We start from the raw sequence: 16,361 nt of genomic DNA, 5'->3' as shown, positions 1-16,361 counted from the left end.
GAACACAAAGGGAGAAATTGTGAATAAATGTTGTGCTCAGTGATGTCATACAATGGCAGTTTATGGTGACCACCACTTCAAGATTCAAAAGAACACAAAGGTATAATTCAGACGTCTAATAAATTATTCCATGAGACTCATGATTTTTATGAAACTATACGATAAGATTTGGTGTTAAACAAACTGAAATCTAATGTATTATTTAGTGAAAATGTTCACTGACCGTTGATCTCCTGTACGCGTTCCTGACATGGCAGTTCACGCAGCCCCCTCGCGACATTTGGGCATTCAAGCGAAAACTATTGTTTTGTTTATCCAGAAACAGGTCAACCACAGTGATAGTGACAACAGAACACAACACAGCTGCACACAACAAAGAACAGAACTTACTAATCATGTCTGAAGAGTTTGTAGTCGAAGAATTGATGCATTTATATGCCCAGCCTTATTTTGTTGGCCTATGTTGTGATTCTCCTCTGAGCTGGTTGGTTTGGTTCATGGCTCACAACTCTGTTATGAAGGATTTTATAAAAAGTCCATGGAAGAAATGAATGGGGAAAATACTTCTGGAACCCAGGTGGTTTTTTCATCCGTGGCAGTTCTGGAAGTAATTTTCCCCATTAATTTATATATATTTATATTTATGTATATTTCATAGACTTTAAAAAAAAACTTCATAAAAGTGTTGTGAACTCGAGGTACAAACTTTGATTTAAAGCAAAAAAGGATATGAAAATCGTATTAAAAGACAAAAGTACAACATTGTGTACTAATCATCTTTCATGAGGCCATGAACTACAATCACATGAAGCATTGCAAATGACTTAATCTGATAAAAACAGATGGAAATATATAAAACTATTGATTTTAGGAAACAATATATTTTAAGTGTATTGCTAAATATTCCGATATGTACAAATATATAAGTAGTTTAAGGGTGAAGGGAGACCGACTGGATTACGTTATACAGTGGGAGCACACGGTAGCGCTGAAAGTTTCGCGGGTTTAGTTGGTTGCGGTTCTCTGATTGGTGAATCTTTCTCTGCTGCATTATGGGTAATGTAGTTATTCATAAGGAATTCACTATCAAACGTGATTTTTAAAACATTACGTAGAAATAACACTGACTGATGGCTTCCACAGAAGCATATAACATTGGCGAAGAACCTCGGAGCTAGGTGTGTATTTAAATACTTATGAGTTATTATTAAAAATCAATTCGACTATGTAAAAAAAATATGGGATTTTTTTTACTTCCGGGAACCAGACCGTTGCGCTCTATTGTCAAGGAAAATGTTTCTCTGGTCGGAATACGGTGATATGCCTCGTCAGACAAATTTAACTGGGGCTCGTGCCGATTAATTGGAGGTGTCCAGAGACTTTTGGTCACATTTTGTATTATTATTATTTTAGGTGTATTCTTCTGATGATTCAGACAGAACACACCTCCCTTTATATTTCATTCATTACGGTAAGCGAGTCCTCGCGACGTTGCCATGGGAGACGCGGCAGCGCACGTGCTCTGTTGCTCTTGTTATTACCTCAATCAGAACAGGTCATTTAATATCACGGGAAATCAGGACGATTTTTCGATTCAGACGGATTCCAGGATATTTCAGGGACAAAAATACTGCAGTCTCATACGGGTAAGAAATGTTAATATATATGGTGTATGCTTTGTCTGTTTGGTTAGCAGTTAGCATATTAGCTGGTTAAATCTCCTGTAGAGCAGAATAATCAAGCACCTCATTTGATTTTAGAGTAAAAATGTCTCCCTCTTTTCAGGATTTCCTGTTATGCATTTAACAATGTGTTGATATATATCATATATTGATAGACAGACTGAATATTCAATATTATAAATAGATAGAGATCTTTGATCACCATCTCATGTTGAGCATATTAATCATCGTCAGTTCATACAGTGCTGGATTGGATTGAGTCTGTGAAGCAACTAATCACTTTTTCTCTGTCATTGTACACAACCTGCCCACATCCAACACACCAGTGCTGTCACATACTGTAGTTCTTCTATAGTGAAAGTCACACATGATTAGAGAATCTGTTGTTTTATAAAGTAATCTCTATGTTTAGAGTCTGTGGACAGAGATTAGACAGGACAAGAACGTCTCAGCTCCCTCAGTACTCAGTGATATTAAACTGTAATCCCATGAGTAACCTCTGCTGCTGCTCTTCCTGGAGAACACCTTGAAAGACTCTGACTCACAGCACACTTTCTCAGGAATCCATATAAACTTTCTCCAGATGGCTTGAAAAGTGATTAGAAAGATTAAACTGAACAATTAATATGATAGACAGACAGACAGACAGATAGATAGATAGCATGTTCAATGTGATAGACGAATACATAGAACATTCAGTATAATAGATAAACAGATTAAACATTCAGTATGATAGAAAGACAGACAGATAGATAAGAACGTTCATTATGACAGACAGACAGATAGAACATTCATTATGACAGACAGACAGAAAGACAGACAGATAGAACATTCATTATGATAGACAGACAGGCAGATAGATAGATAGAATGTTCATTATGACAGACAGACAGACAGAACGTTCATTATGATAGACAGACAGATAGACAGATAGAACGTTCATTAAGATAGACAGACAGATAGACAGATAGAACGTTCATTAAGATAGACAGACAGACAGATAAGAACGTTCATTATGACAGACAGACAGACGGATAGATAAGAACGTTCATTATGACAGACAGACAGATAGATAGATAAGAACGTTCATTATGACAGACAGACAGACGGATAGATAGAACGTTCATTATGACAGACAGACAGACGGATAGATAGAACGTTCATTATGACAGACAGACAGACAGAGAGACATTATATCTATTGATTTTAAACATTTCTGTCTTCCCTACAGGTGCAACATGGCTGAAGATCTACAATATGTGAAAACGGTCTTATGAAGAATTCTGCGCTCTCAAAAGAACACTTCATATTTATCCAAAGATCCTCAGGTTTACTCATCTTTTAATCCAGCATGGCTGACACCTGGATCAAACAGTCTACACAACAGTTCCAGGAATTATCCTTGATATCTTTCTGTTTTTCATGGAGAAGCAGGAAATAAGATGGAATTTCCTCCCTGTGCTTTTCATACAGTCACTACGAGATAATCTCGCTGTCTGATGTGTGTTCTATAGAGGAGTGCTGTGGCACCGCTGTGTGCTGGTTTATTCTGGAGTTACCTGTCTTTTGTGAGTTCTTGTCTGGGTCGAAGAGGTCCAGTTCGCTGCAGAAATGCTCCAGACTAATAATTACTCGCTGGTTTTGCTGATCCAGCTAGCACTGCTGACCTTTGACCTGTTCGTCAACTCCTTCAGTGAACTCCTGAGGGCCGCACCGGTCATCCAGCTGGTGCTGTTCATGTGAGTTTTTATGTACTGTATGTCTGTGAAATATTCACTACTTTTGATGTGCAAGTCTATAAACAATCTGCCGTGCCATTATTTAAATAAAAGTTTTCTATGCTAGTCTATAGGTTTGGGAACCAAGAACCAATTCTTTCAGAACCGGTTCCATAAAATAAAAAAAGTACCAGAACTGTTTGATTTTCATGACGTTCGGTTCTGTTAACGGTTCTCGCACGTTCATATTTTCGCAGATGCGAACCAAATTACTCTGACAGTGTTTACTGCTATGCAAATCAGCGCCAGCGCTGCCCCAAGGAATCCGCAGCGGGAAACACGCAGCGCGTCCAGTGTAGTCCGATTCCCTGAACGAATTACTCCTATGGGGCTTTTTCACTGCACATTACAACTCGACTCTGTTCGCTTTTTGGGGGTTTTCCACTGTGGATAGTACCTGGTACTTTTTTAGTACCACCTCGGTCGAGGTTCCAAGCGAGCCGAGCCGACACTAAATATGACATCAAAACCCTGGAGATCACTGATTGGTCAGAGAGAATCGTCACTATCAGCGTCACTGGATTTGTGACATGGGACATCAACCGCTAGTTTTAAAGTTAGCTACAGCGATAGCGGTATCATTTGTTCACGCGATCATTTTCGAATTGTAAAAGAAATGGCTGTGTGCAAAACCATGGCGTGGTCAATAAGCGAGGTGCACAAAAGCGAAACAAAAAAGGATTTTAGGAAGTGTCTCAGCTGTTGGCGCACACGGCTTCCACCGGACCTACCAACAGTGTAGGGAAAAGTTAAAAAAAACGTCAAATTTACTACAGAACCATCAAGAAAAAGTGGAAGTAGTTCAACCAAATTAACGCTATCTACACTGGCGAGCAATGGGAGTGAGAGCCCTGGACTCAGCCACGATGGAGGATGGTACGTTTTGTTACGGTAACTCTATACTCTGCTTGAAAACAACCAGGCCAATTTAACTGTTACACTTGTGTAAAATCACCATGCAACAACTGCTTTATGCAGCACAATGAGCTAGCAGCTAACATCTAGCGGTCGAGTAGATTCGAGTGAAACCGTAACATGCAGTGGAAAAGTGCCATTAATGAGCCGGTTCTTTTCAGTGAATCAAAAACACTTATACATTGAATGGAATTTATGCCTCTAAAAAGTCAGCAACCATGCCTTTTTAAAGAATTGTATCAATGTATTGTTGATTTTTTTATATCTGCAATAAGTATTCTGAGTAAAGACTGTGTGTGAAAATCCCAGAAATACTCAAACCAGCCCGTCTGGCACCAACAATCATGCCACAGTCCAAACCAGTGAGATCAAATTTGTTCTGAAGCTCCTGACCTGTATCTGCATAATTTTATGCAATGCACTGCTGCCAGACGATTGGCTGATCAGAGAATTGCATGAATAAGTAGATGGACAGGTGTGCCCAATAAAGTGCTTGGTGAGTTTAAATAATACAGAGGAAATAACTTTTAACAATGGCGTCAGAAACGGAAAACAACATTTTCAACTGGAAACATATCTAACACGTCTTTGTTTCCATTTGCTCTTTTTCTATTGTTTTTCTATGTACATTTTTGCTAGACAGACGTTTTCAACCATTGTGCCACGTCCATTGTTTTTTTTGGCGTCTAGTGCAGGAGCACTGCGCTTTTTAGACACCGTGTAAGGTCAAATGTTCTGTTTTTACCCGACAACATATTGAGGGCGGTATACACTGAACTGATGTTTGTCTGTCCATCTGCGCTCCGTATGGTACATATGGTTATGTAGATTGTTATCGAAACGCTCCGTTTGAAGTGGAGAAAAATGTACTTTACAGTATGGATGAGATAATGTAAGAAAACGTATCGGTTACCTAACGTAACCTCGGTTCTCTCTAGATGAGGGAACGAGTATTGCGTAAGCTAGCTTACGCTACGGGAAAGATTCATCTTTTCTGAGATATTGAAGCCAAAAAATTATCCTTAATTTTTGTATCCATTATCAGCGCAGTCGCGGCGGCTGCAGACCTTGAGCGGGCTAGCTAGCGAGCTCATAGGTTGCTCTGCGGCAACTGCTGCAGCCTATAGACGAGCTTGGGCGAACTTCGCATCCAATGAGAAGCGTCCATGCGCTCACTGCATCAAAGCCCGCCAAAAGGGCGTGACTAGAGTGCATATAAGCGTGGTTAGTAGGCTGGAACCCTGGTTTTCATTGACTGAAGCGAAAAGTAAGCTAGTGGTAGCGAGACGCGGCGGCTTACGCAATACTCGTTCCCTCATCTAGAGAACCGAGGGTTACGTTAGGTAACCGATACGTTCTCTTCACGAGAGGTTCTCTCGTATTGCGTAAGCTAGCTTACGCTACGGAGACCCATTGTCAGCGCCGTCTTGCTCAAGCATCCACTGTATGAGCCCCAGGGAATTAAGGGGGACCGGGGAGCCCTTATGAGTGGGGAAATAATATTTGGCGGCAAGAATGCGGGTCATTGATTGTGTAATACATAAGCACATAGTAGGGCCAGGGAGCGACAGGCGGCGGTGCGGTCTGTGTGGAATGTGTCCCATCAGTGCAGCTCACCAGGGGAGCTGTGGCGTGATAAACCGCTAGTAGTTTTGCCTGCAGGCGGGCACTTCCATATTGTAAAATCTGACAAAGGTGGAGGGAAGTCCATCCGCTGCCACACATATGTCGTGAATGGAAATTCAGCTGGACCATGCCCACGAGGATGCCATGCCTCTAGTGGAGTGAGCCCTAATGCCCAGCGGGCATGGCAGATCTTTGGCGCGTATGCAGCAGCAATAGCGTCCACTATCCATCTAGATAGTGTCTGTTTGAGGCGAGACCTTTGGTGCGCCCTCGAGCGAAGCAAAAGCTGCTCGGGCGTCTGAAAGCAGCGGGCGTGCAGTATACAATCTCAGTGCTCTGACCGGGCAAAGGAGATTGGCGTCGCGTTCGCTATCAGGTGCTGGCAGCGCCGATAGGAAATGACCTGTGCTCTGAAAGGAGTACCGATCACCTTGGGAACATAGCCGTGTCTAGGCTTTAAAATGACCTTGGAGTCACTTGGTCCAAACTCAAGACACGCATGGCTGACAGACAGCGTGAAGGTCTCCCACACGTTTGACTGATGACAGGGCAGTCAGAAAAGCGGTTTTGAGTGAAAGGTATTTCAAATCCACGGATTGAAGTGGTTCGAAAGGGGGCTTTCATAGTTTCGAGAACTATAGAAAGATCCCAGATAGGAACCCGATGGAAGCGTGGGGGTTCATCCTTCTAGCTCCCTGAGGAAGCGGATGACCAGCTCGTTTTACCCCATGACTGGCCGTGCAGGGGTTCAGCGAGCGCCGCAGCGGCCGCCACTACACTTTGAGCGTGGATGGGGATCTGCCCTCATCCAGCAGCTCTTGTAGAAATCACGAGCAGCGACGACACCCCACATGTCCGTGGGTCCAGGTCTCTGTCGGTGCACCATTTTGAGAACACAGACCATTTTGGCGCATAGAGTCTTCTCGTGGAAGGGGCTCTAGCGTGTATGATGGTGTTTATTACTCCTTCTGGCAGAGCGGCGGGTAGTCGTTGATCACCACGCATGCAGTGCCCAGCGCTCTGGGTGGGGATGCCAGATTGTGCCGCGAGCTTGAGAGAGGAGATCTGCTCTCACTGGGATGGGCCACGCGCTGTCAGTGACAGCTGCGTAAGCTCCGGGAACCATGTCTGATTCTCCCAACGCGGGGCTATGAGGAGCACCGAGTGGCGCTTTCCCTGATCCTCTGCATTACCTGTGGCAATAGCGAGGCGGGAGGGAAGAGCGTAAGCGAGCGTCTGGGCCAGTCCTGGGCCAGCGGCGTCCTCGCTTCGAGAAAAATACTGGGCAGTGAGAGTTCTCTTTGGACGCAAAGAGGTCTATCTCTGCTCTGCCGAATAGGTGCCATAGCGTCTGGACTGTTTGAGCGTGCAGGGACCATTCCCCTGGGGAATATTGTCTCTGGACAGTCTGTCCGGGCCGTCGTTCAGGTGGCCTGGCACGTCGCGTCAGCCCTCAGCGGCGCAGGTGGCACTGGGACCAACTCAGTATGCGTTTTGTCAGATGGAAGAGGTTCCTGGATCTGACACGCCCTGGCGGTTTAGGTAGGATACCACAGATCTGTTGTCCGAGCGGACCAGGGCGTGGTGACCCTGAATGACGGGAGAAAGCGCCGCGGCGTACTCGACCGCTATCATTTCCAGACAATTTATGTGAAGGAGCTTTTCCTGAACTGACCATAGGCGAAAACCGGAGAGCCCTCGCGGACCGCGCCCCAACCCGTGTTGGGCGGCGTCTGTCGAGATGACTTTCGGCGAGATACAGCTCCCATTGTCACTCCCGCTGATACCATTCGGCCACTGTCCAGGGCTGCAGAGCTGATATGCAGGTCTGAGTCACCTTGATGGGCTGGCGGCCTGTGGCCCAAGCCCGGCGAGGCAGCGGGTGTTTAGCCAATGCTGAAGCGGCGCATGTGCAGTAAACCCAGCTGAAGTACTGCTGCGGCTGAGGCCATGTAACCTAGCACTCTCTGGAATTTCTTCAGAGCGTGAGGCTGTTCATCTGAAAAGATGTGGCTAGTCAGCTGAACACGGCGTCGTGCGCTGTGTAGATAAGCGAGCGATCATTGCCACGGAGTCTAGTTCTATTCCCAGGAAGGAAATGGTCTGACTGGGCTGTAGTGAGCTCTTGGTCCAATTGACTGCAAGACCCAAACTGTTCAGATGGCTGAGGAGAACTGCTCTGTGAGACAGAAGCTCCATATGTGACTGAGCCATAATCAGCCAGTCGTCCAAATAGTTCAGAATTGCAAAACCCTGACTCCGCGAGGAGTGCGGCGCCCGCATCCATGCGCCTGTGAAAGTGCGAGGTGCTAAGGACAGAGCGAGCGGAAGGGCGGTGTATTGATAAACCTGGCCGTCGAGCGAATCTCAAGAATGGCCTGTGACGGGATTTATCTGAATCTGAAAGTATGCATCTTTCAGATCGAGAGAAATAAACCAGTCCCCTGGCGCACATCGCGCGAGGAGTTTCCTGATTGTAAGCATTTTGAGCGGTCTTTTTGCAAGCACCTTGTTCAAAACCCTGAGATCTAATATGGGTCTGAGGCCGCCGTCTTTCTTGGGAACAAGAAAATAACGGCTGTAAAGCCCGACTTCAGCTCAGAGAGGGTGGCACTTTTCTATGGCCCTTTTGCACAGAAGGCTTGCTATTTCTGAGCGAAGCATGCACGCTGCTTCCGTGTTCACAGTGGTTTCGAGCGCGCTCTGAAGCGAGGGCGGCGATCGAACTGTAGCAAATAGCCCTGTTGTATTGTGCTTAACACCCACTTGGATATCCCTGGAATAGCTTCCCACGCTTTGAAGCGTAGCAGCTAGAGGGTGAATGGCCAATTAAGCTCTGATTGCCGCACACAGAGCTGAACAAAATGTGTGGCGCGTTTAGTGTGTTCATGCATGATTGCTCGCGAGACAGCATGAACAGGCTGTTTTGTGAGTGACTTCCGATTGGAATGAATGGGGAAAGAGTCACATCTGTTACGTGATCGCTAAGCATAGTCATGAGCGCGGGACTTACACACAGAGGAATGGTTGCTGGCGTGTAACAGAGCGGGCAGAGAATGGTAGCGCCGCGCATTTGTGAGCGCATTTATTGACTCTAGCGCTCGGCGGTTCAGTAACCGCTTTATGTGGCGTGCTCTGGTGGGGACACGAGACATGCAGTGCTTGTGTGCAGAAGTGAACACTGGATTGTGGGCACATTTTCTACACATAGGGCTGGTCGGTGTGACAGAGCGGGCAGAGAATGGTAGCGCCTGCGCATTTGTGAGCGCCTTCATTGACTCTGGCCTTCGGCGGTTCAGTAACCGCTTTATGAGAGCGTGCTCTGATAGGGGCACGGGATGTGTTATGCTTGTGTGTAGAGGCGAACACTGGGTTGTGGGCACTTTTTCTACACATAAGACATGTTTGCTCTTTACAAGATTTATTTGGATTAGCCGTGAAAGCGGCGTTTGAGTCTGAGCAAGCGGGCAGTGTCACCGGCTTGTTGGCTGCTAAATTCACCACTGTAGTAGCCTGAGAGAAGGGGACTGACAGGGGTAAAGCTTTGACAGTGGTCCGGCGCGGCAGGACTGAGCCGTCGTTTGTTCAACACAGTTAGGAAGACTTCGGCTGCTTTCGGGTTTCAGCGTTACCTTAGATCGAGGCCAGCGAGGCGGCGGTCTCGGCGGCTGTCTGGCCTGATCAAGGGCGGCGCCCTGTCGGCGCTGAGAAGTCTGAGATTGTTGAACTGGGGCTGTGAAGAGGCTCGTGCAGGAGGCTGATCACGTGAGCGGCCTGCAGAGGAGCTAAGCGACGCGGCAGGAAGAGGTTCATGGCTTGGGTGGCTTTCTGGACTTCTGAGAAGCGGTCAACAATGCCACTCACCGCGGAGCCGAAGAGACCGGTTGGAGAGCGGTGCGTTGAGGAGCGTGGAGCGCTCTGCTTCTCCCATGTCGGCTAGTGTTAGCCATAAGTGTCTCGGTCACAGTCAGCGAGGCCATGCACTTCCCTAGAGCTTGGGCTGCAGCTTTGGTAGCCGAAGGGCGAGGTCTGTCGGCCAGTAGATCAGTAACAGCCTCTGGGTGCCTGCCTTTCTCATCCCACTCCGAAGAAGGTCTGCTTGTAGGATCTGTAAACGCCATTGAGTGCAGAGCAGATGCGCTTGGCCGGCGGCGGAATAGGCGCGGCCAACATAGGCGGAAGTCGCTCTGCAGGCCTTAGACGGAGCACAGGCTTGGAACGCCATCTCGCGAGGGCGGACAAAGGTGTGCTGCTACCGAAGTCCTCGACCGGGGATGGAGGAGTAGCCTCTCTCAGTGGCGCCGTCCACCGACGCGAGAGAGGTGGAGACGTGTGAACGGGTCCTGGCTGAAAACGGAGCGTTCCACGACTTTGCAAGCTCCGTATGTAATTCCGGCAGGAAGGGAGCGGCCCGGCCGCGGGTGTAGAGCGGCGATGGCTTTGAAGAAAGCAGCCGTCGAAGTCTGTTGGGTGCCTGCTCAGGGGCGGTGACCACTCGAGCCCGAGGCGGTCGACGGCCTGTGTGAGGAGGCGTGTTAACTCCCTTCGACTCGGCGCGGGTCCTGCTGGATTCCTGGGCTGAGGAGGAGGCTTGGGAGCCTGTCCACTCCTCGCTGTCCGAAGCCATGATGGAACAGCAGCCCTTATCCTCCGGCCGTCATCCGAGATGGCAGCAGTGCGGCCGCTCGGCGGCAACTGCGCGTCCCGGGGCGGGAGGGTGAAAGCGATGCTCGAGGGAGAGGCTCGGCGAGGCAGTCGCTTCAACCACAGTTTCCGGCAGCCTTTGTGGCGGCGTTCTTCCTCGCTGGCTGAGGGTAAGGCGTGGCGGTTTCTGCTTTGATCGCCGAGTCGAGCCCGCGAGGGTCGACATCGGTAGCTCCTCGCAGAAATCGCATCCGCCCTCAGTGAGGGCGAGCTCTGCGTGCCCCAGTCCCAGGCAGAGGCGCCAGATGATGTGGCGGTCTCCTGTGCTGAGAAGGGCGACATGAGGCGCAAGTGGAGCGAGGCATCTTGAAAAGACGCTCGTACTCTTTTGTGAATAGTTCTTGAGAACTAGCTTGCTTAATAAAAGGATACGTCGTCGGATGGCGTAGCTTCGCAGGATGGCTGAAGGTGGCTGAGGCGGCCGGCTTCTTCTAGCGCTGCCCACGCTTGCTAGATGCCCCTCAAACGGCGACGCGGCTTCCAGGTCAGCGATGCGGAGAGCTCGCTGAAGAGATGAAAATCAGGGTTCCAGCCTACTGAACTACGCTTATATGCACTCTAGTCACGCCCTTTTTGGCGGGCTTTGATGCAGTGAGCCTGGGACGCCTCTCATTGGATGCGAGTTACGCCCAAGCTCGTCTATAGGCTGCAGCAGTTGCCGCAGAGCAACCTATGAGCTTCGCTAGCTAGCCCGCTCAAGGTCTGCAGCTGCCGCACTGCGTTGACAATGGATACAAAAATTAAGGATAATTTTTTGGCTTCAATATCTCAGAAAAGATGAATCTTTCCCGTAGCGTAAGCTAGCTTACGCAATACGAGAGAACCTCTCGTAAGAGAATCAATGTTTTTCAAACGAAAACGTATTAGTATGGACGTGGATTTACTGAGCAAGTAAATAGTATATCACACAATCGAACAAAAACAACTGGCAAAACAGTATAGCTTCAGGCCACGTCTACAATAAAACGTTTTCATTTCGCTAGATGCCATTTTCTTCCACTTAAAACATATCTCTTTGTAAACGCTCTCCATTACCACATACTTTAGATGAAACATGTAAGTCTTTGTAAACTGATGTTATATACGCAGGGGAAAAAGACACGATTTTATTAACCATCTGCTCTTTCTCTTTCTGCAGAATCCAGGACATTGGCATCCTGTTTAACGTGATCATCATTCTTCTCATGATGTTTAACACATACGTGTTTCAGGTGGGACTGGTGTCCCTGTTACTGGAGCGATTCAGAGCACTGCTCATGCTGTCTGCACTTTACCTGACTTTCAGCATCTGCTTTCACTGTTGGGTCATGGTGTGTACACAAACACATATATGTATAATATAGAACTAATATAAATCCAGAACTTTGAAATGGGTAATATAGAGTCCAAAGGGTATAGAAATCTAGGGGTAACCAAGCTACATTTCACAGACCACATCTCAAAGACTGCAAGATCATGTAGATTTACACTCATCAGGAAGGATCAGACCTTCCTCTCTGTACATGCCACACAACTGCTTGTTCAGTCACTTGTCATAACTAGACTGGACTACTGTAACGCTCTCATTGCAGGCCTTCCTGCATGTGCTGTTAGACCTCTCCAAATGATCCAGAATGCAGCAGCACGTCTGGTCTTTAATGAACCAAAGAGAGCACATGTTACACTACTCTTTGTCTCTCTCCACTGGCTGCCGGTTGATGCACGCATTAAATTCAAGGCTCTGATGCTGGCATACAAAACAGTCACTGGGTCTGCTCCAGCATACCTAAAATCATTTATTAAGATCTACACTGCCAGAAGCCTGTTGCCAGGAACATCGCCTTGTTGTACCAACACAAAGAGGCACCAAAACAATTCCTGGATTTTCAGCTTCATCATACCACGTTGGTGGAATGATCTTCCCAACTCTGTCTTCAAAAAATGGCTAAAAACACATCTTTTCCAAGAGCACTTAACCAGTCACAAAAAAATAAATAAAAATAATAATTCTTGTTGCACTTAAATCTGTTTTGATTACTATTCTGATGCTAGTAAAACTTTGTAATATGGCACTTTCCATACAAATGTCTCCTTAAGATGATTCGCTTATTTTTTCCTCTTTTGTAAGTCGCTTTGGATAAAAGCGTCTGCCAAATGAATAAATGTAAATGTAAAGATGATCCTGTACAGGTCAGTTCTTAAGGCCGAAACACTCCGGTCGTTACAGTGGTGGGAACAAACCACAGTTCCTTCTTGACTTTATCTTATTTGCCCAACAATATTCTCTTCAAACTGTTGCTTCACCATGACAGTAGTTGACTTTAAAGCAAAAACTCACCGTTGAAGCAGTCAGTTCGATCTAATCTCGCTATAGCGGCCCTTGTGGCAACGTTGAGAATGCAGCGCATACTTGCGTTGCTTTATGAATTGTGGTCGGACACATTTTGGAACAAAACTACGAACAAAATCGAATCGTCAACTTTCACGTACTTGCGTAGACTATGTTTTGGCCTTAAAACGTTTTAGAATAATAGAAGTAATTTTTATGTACTGCTTTTTTCCCCATCAGAACCTGAGGTGGATGGAGTCCAATCGTTTCATATGGACGGATGGTTTGCAGGTTCTCTTTGTCTTCCATAGACTGGGTAAGCCGGCATGTGTCAGCCAAACCTTGAATTGGATTTCACACAGAGGTCACGCTTAATCTCGTCAAGAACCTCTCAATCCCTTTCTGTGTGTTAAGAGATATATAACATCTCTTCTAATAAAAGAAAATTTGTTATCTATCTGTTCTACTGGAAATTTCTGATGCTTCATCAATAGGAGCATGTCAAATTTCCAACATATTCGTATATATTTGTATTCAGTTGTGGGTTTTAAATATCATTTTAAAAAAACAAAATAACTGTGTGTTGTTTTTGTGTATCTCCAGCTGCTGTGTTGTATTACTACTTCTACAAACGCACAACCGAGTACCTGGGAGACCCCAGACTTTACGAAGATTCCCCGTGGCTACGCGACGCATTCGCTAAAGCGCGACAGTGAGCTCAGATAGTGAGAAACTCCTTAAACTTGAGCCAAAATGGAGATATTACAGTGTGGTACAAGAAAAACATTACTGACGACCGTAAACGTCAAAGAAGTGACTTGTTTTTACAATTCTTTGAATAATGACCAGGAATTTCAGGAAAACTAAATACACCCTTTGAGCACGAAAACAAAAGACTAAAAAACGGCTGAACTGCAAAGGAAGAAGCCTCTGAGCAGAAGAACAAATGGAGATTTAATCCCATCTCTGAAATAACCGATGTTGGGATCAACAAGAAATTGGTGCGATCATTGGACGTCGAGGTGAAAACTGTCATTTGAATTTCTTTAAATCTCATCAAGCAGTTTTAATACAGGTATTGTCTTTTTATAGATGACAGCACGTGTTTCTCTTGCATACAAAGATGTTTGTAGCTTTTCCAAGACTTTACAATCACTTTGAAGCTGAAATGTGCCGCTAGTGCACCTTATAAAATTGCAAAACAATGACCGTTTATAACACTCCCCCAATCTGCCATTGGTCAGTCTAGCAGGTAGCCCCACCCTAAACTCGCACCATTGGTTGAGCCAATGTTGTTATGTCTGGGCTAGTTACAGTGGTTTGATTGCACAGACGACCCAAGAAAGGTTTCATAAACTTCAGTTTGCCTTTTGAGAAGTGGAGTGTGATTTGGTTTGAGGAATCACCATTGTTTTTATGGTTTAATTTTATATGTGTCAACAAGTTTTTAACATTTTGTTTGTAAATGTGCATTTTCAGCAAACTAATCAAATTATACAGATGTCAGCAAAGTGTAAACAAAGTGCCTCGTGGTAAAGTCATTATGGTAAACATTACGGAAAGCGAATAAACTGTGCAGTTGCGACAGCGCATGTGAATGCTGTAATAATGTTCTTTTTCTGGCAAATATTGTACATCTATTTTGTGTCGTTGCTGACGTTATAATAAAATCTTCCATTGGACAGATTTGTGCATGCTTGTATGGCAAGCCGAATTGAGTTTTAATCATGTGCAGTATGTGAATTATAGATATCAACAAATTCAGTTTTCACTAATAAAAATGCTAATTTTCGATATCAGTAATTGCATTTGCTAAAGTAAAAACTTTCATTCTTGATAAAAAGAAAATGACGTCATTGTGGAAATACATTTTTAACTAGTACAAACTCGAATTCTCAATTTCTGTCATTTTATAGTAGAATTTCAAAATGATCATTCACTCGTATTCAAAGCACAATTACAGATATGCAACATTTATTTCTTACTAGCTGAAATTCCAGTTTCACATTATCAGCTATGCAGTTCTTACTAGTAAAAATAATTATAGTAATTTAAAATTAGAATATATAAATTGGTTTTCACTAGTGGCAATGTTCATTTCTGATATCTGTAATTTGATTGTAACTAGTAAAAAACCCCTTTAAGATATATTTAATTACATTTATGCATTTGTCAGAAGCTTTTATCCAAAGCGACTTACAGAGCCCTTATTACAGGGACAATCCCCCCTGAGCAACCTGGAGTTAAGTGCCTTACTCAAGGACACAATGGTGGTGGCTGTTGGGATCGAACCAGCAACCTTCTGATTACCAGTTCTGTGCTTTAGCCCACTACGCCACCACCACTCCATATACCAAATCTAACATGTTGATATCAGGAATTATATTTTTACTACTAACGTAATTATATCAACAATTATAATTTTTACCAATAAGAAGATCATCGCTGATATGTGAAATTGGAATTGCAACTAGTACAAAATGATTATAGATACATCTTTAATTGTGTTTTAAATAGGAATTAATGGGAGATCATTTTAAAAATGCTACTAGTAAAAATGCAGCTAAAGATATAAAGTTTTTTTGGCTTTTCCTAGTTTAAATTGAATTTAAATTACATCAATTATGATTTCAAGCATTAACGTTTTTACTTGTGACAATGTAACTTCTGATATCAACTATTACTAGTAGTAATTACATTCCTGATATCAATAATTAGCATTTTTACAAGTGAAAATCGAATATTATGATACATGCACATGCATGCTGAAACAACTACACATTTAGCGGTACTCCAATCAAAATTGTTCTAGAATGGTCATGTTGCATTCTCACTGTTGTTCATAGTTGCAGGTTATTTCACGGCTTTAGCTCAGAGACGGACGTGGATGTTTACGATGACAGACTGTTCTATTCTGATCTCTCGGATTAAGTTGGGATTTTACGCACCACAAACAGCCTGCAGGACACAAATAGCACCCAGAGCCAACTCACCCTTCTTATTATGTGTGTAACCATAAGGAACTTATGAAGTAGATGTTTTAGGAAAGGTTGGCCTTATTAGTTATGTGTGTGTGTTCATTGTTTTGTTATATATTGTTGAGGATCAGGACCTCTATAACAGAACTCAATGGACCTACATGCCAAAGAATTGTCAGCATTTACAAAAACAACTTTGCGATTCTCGCCGTGTTTTTATGTTAAAGGAACATTCTGGGTTCAACACAAGTTAAGCTCAATGTACAGCATTTGTGGGATAATGTTTATTAACACACAAAGTCATTTCAACTCGTCCCTCCTTTAAAAAGACACTTACAATGGATTAAATGGGGCCAATCCGTTAATGTTA

General features: G+C 44.7%; 1 protein-coding gene across 1 annotated transcript; it reads left to right on the top strand.

The window, feature by feature from the left end:
- The first annotated feature begins 1,501 nt into the window (after window positions 1-1,501).
- LOC127638420 (transmembrane protein 138-like) lies at window positions 1,502-14,690 on the top strand. The gene is made up of 5 exons (XM_052119940.1): window positions 1,502-1,646; window positions 2,914-3,421; window positions 11,844-12,015; window positions 13,254-13,329; window positions 13,617-14,690. The coding sequence occupies exons 2-5, from the start codon at window positions 3,294-3,296 to the stop codon at window positions 13,727-13,729; spliced, it is 489 nt and encodes a 162-aa protein (XP_051975900.1). The 5' UTR covers window positions 1,502-1,646; window positions 2,914-3,293; the 3' UTR covers window positions 13,730-14,690.
- The last annotated feature ends 1,671 nt before the right edge of the window (window positions 14,691-16,361 follow it).

Source organism: Xyrauchen texanus, chromosome 46, assembly GCF_025860055.1.
Source record: "Xyrauchen texanus isolate HMW12.3.18 chromosome 46, RBS_HiC_50CHRs, whole genome shotgun sequence".
In the NCBI taxonomy this organism is placed as follows: Eukaryota; Metazoa; Chordata; class Actinopteri; order Cypriniformes; family Catostomidae; genus Xyrauchen; species Xyrauchen texanus.
Note: the sequence above shows the minus strand (reverse complement) of the source record. Positions and strands in the feature narration are given on the sequence as shown.

Bases quoted from the DNA above. Each gene is read 5' to 3' on its own strand.
- LOC127638420 (XM_052119940.1), top strand. From the start codon at position 3,294: ATGCTCCAGACTAATAATTACTCGCTGGTTTTGCTGATCCAGCTAGCA. The intron at 3,422-11,843 runs GTGAGTTTTTAT...CTCTTTCTGCAG, and splicing joins ATCCAGCTGGTGCTGTTCAT to AATCCAGGACATTGGCATCC. The intron at 13,330-13,616 runs GTAAGCCGGCAT...GTGTATCTCCAG, and splicing joins CTTTGTCTTCCATAGACTGG to CTGCTGTGTTGTATTACTAC.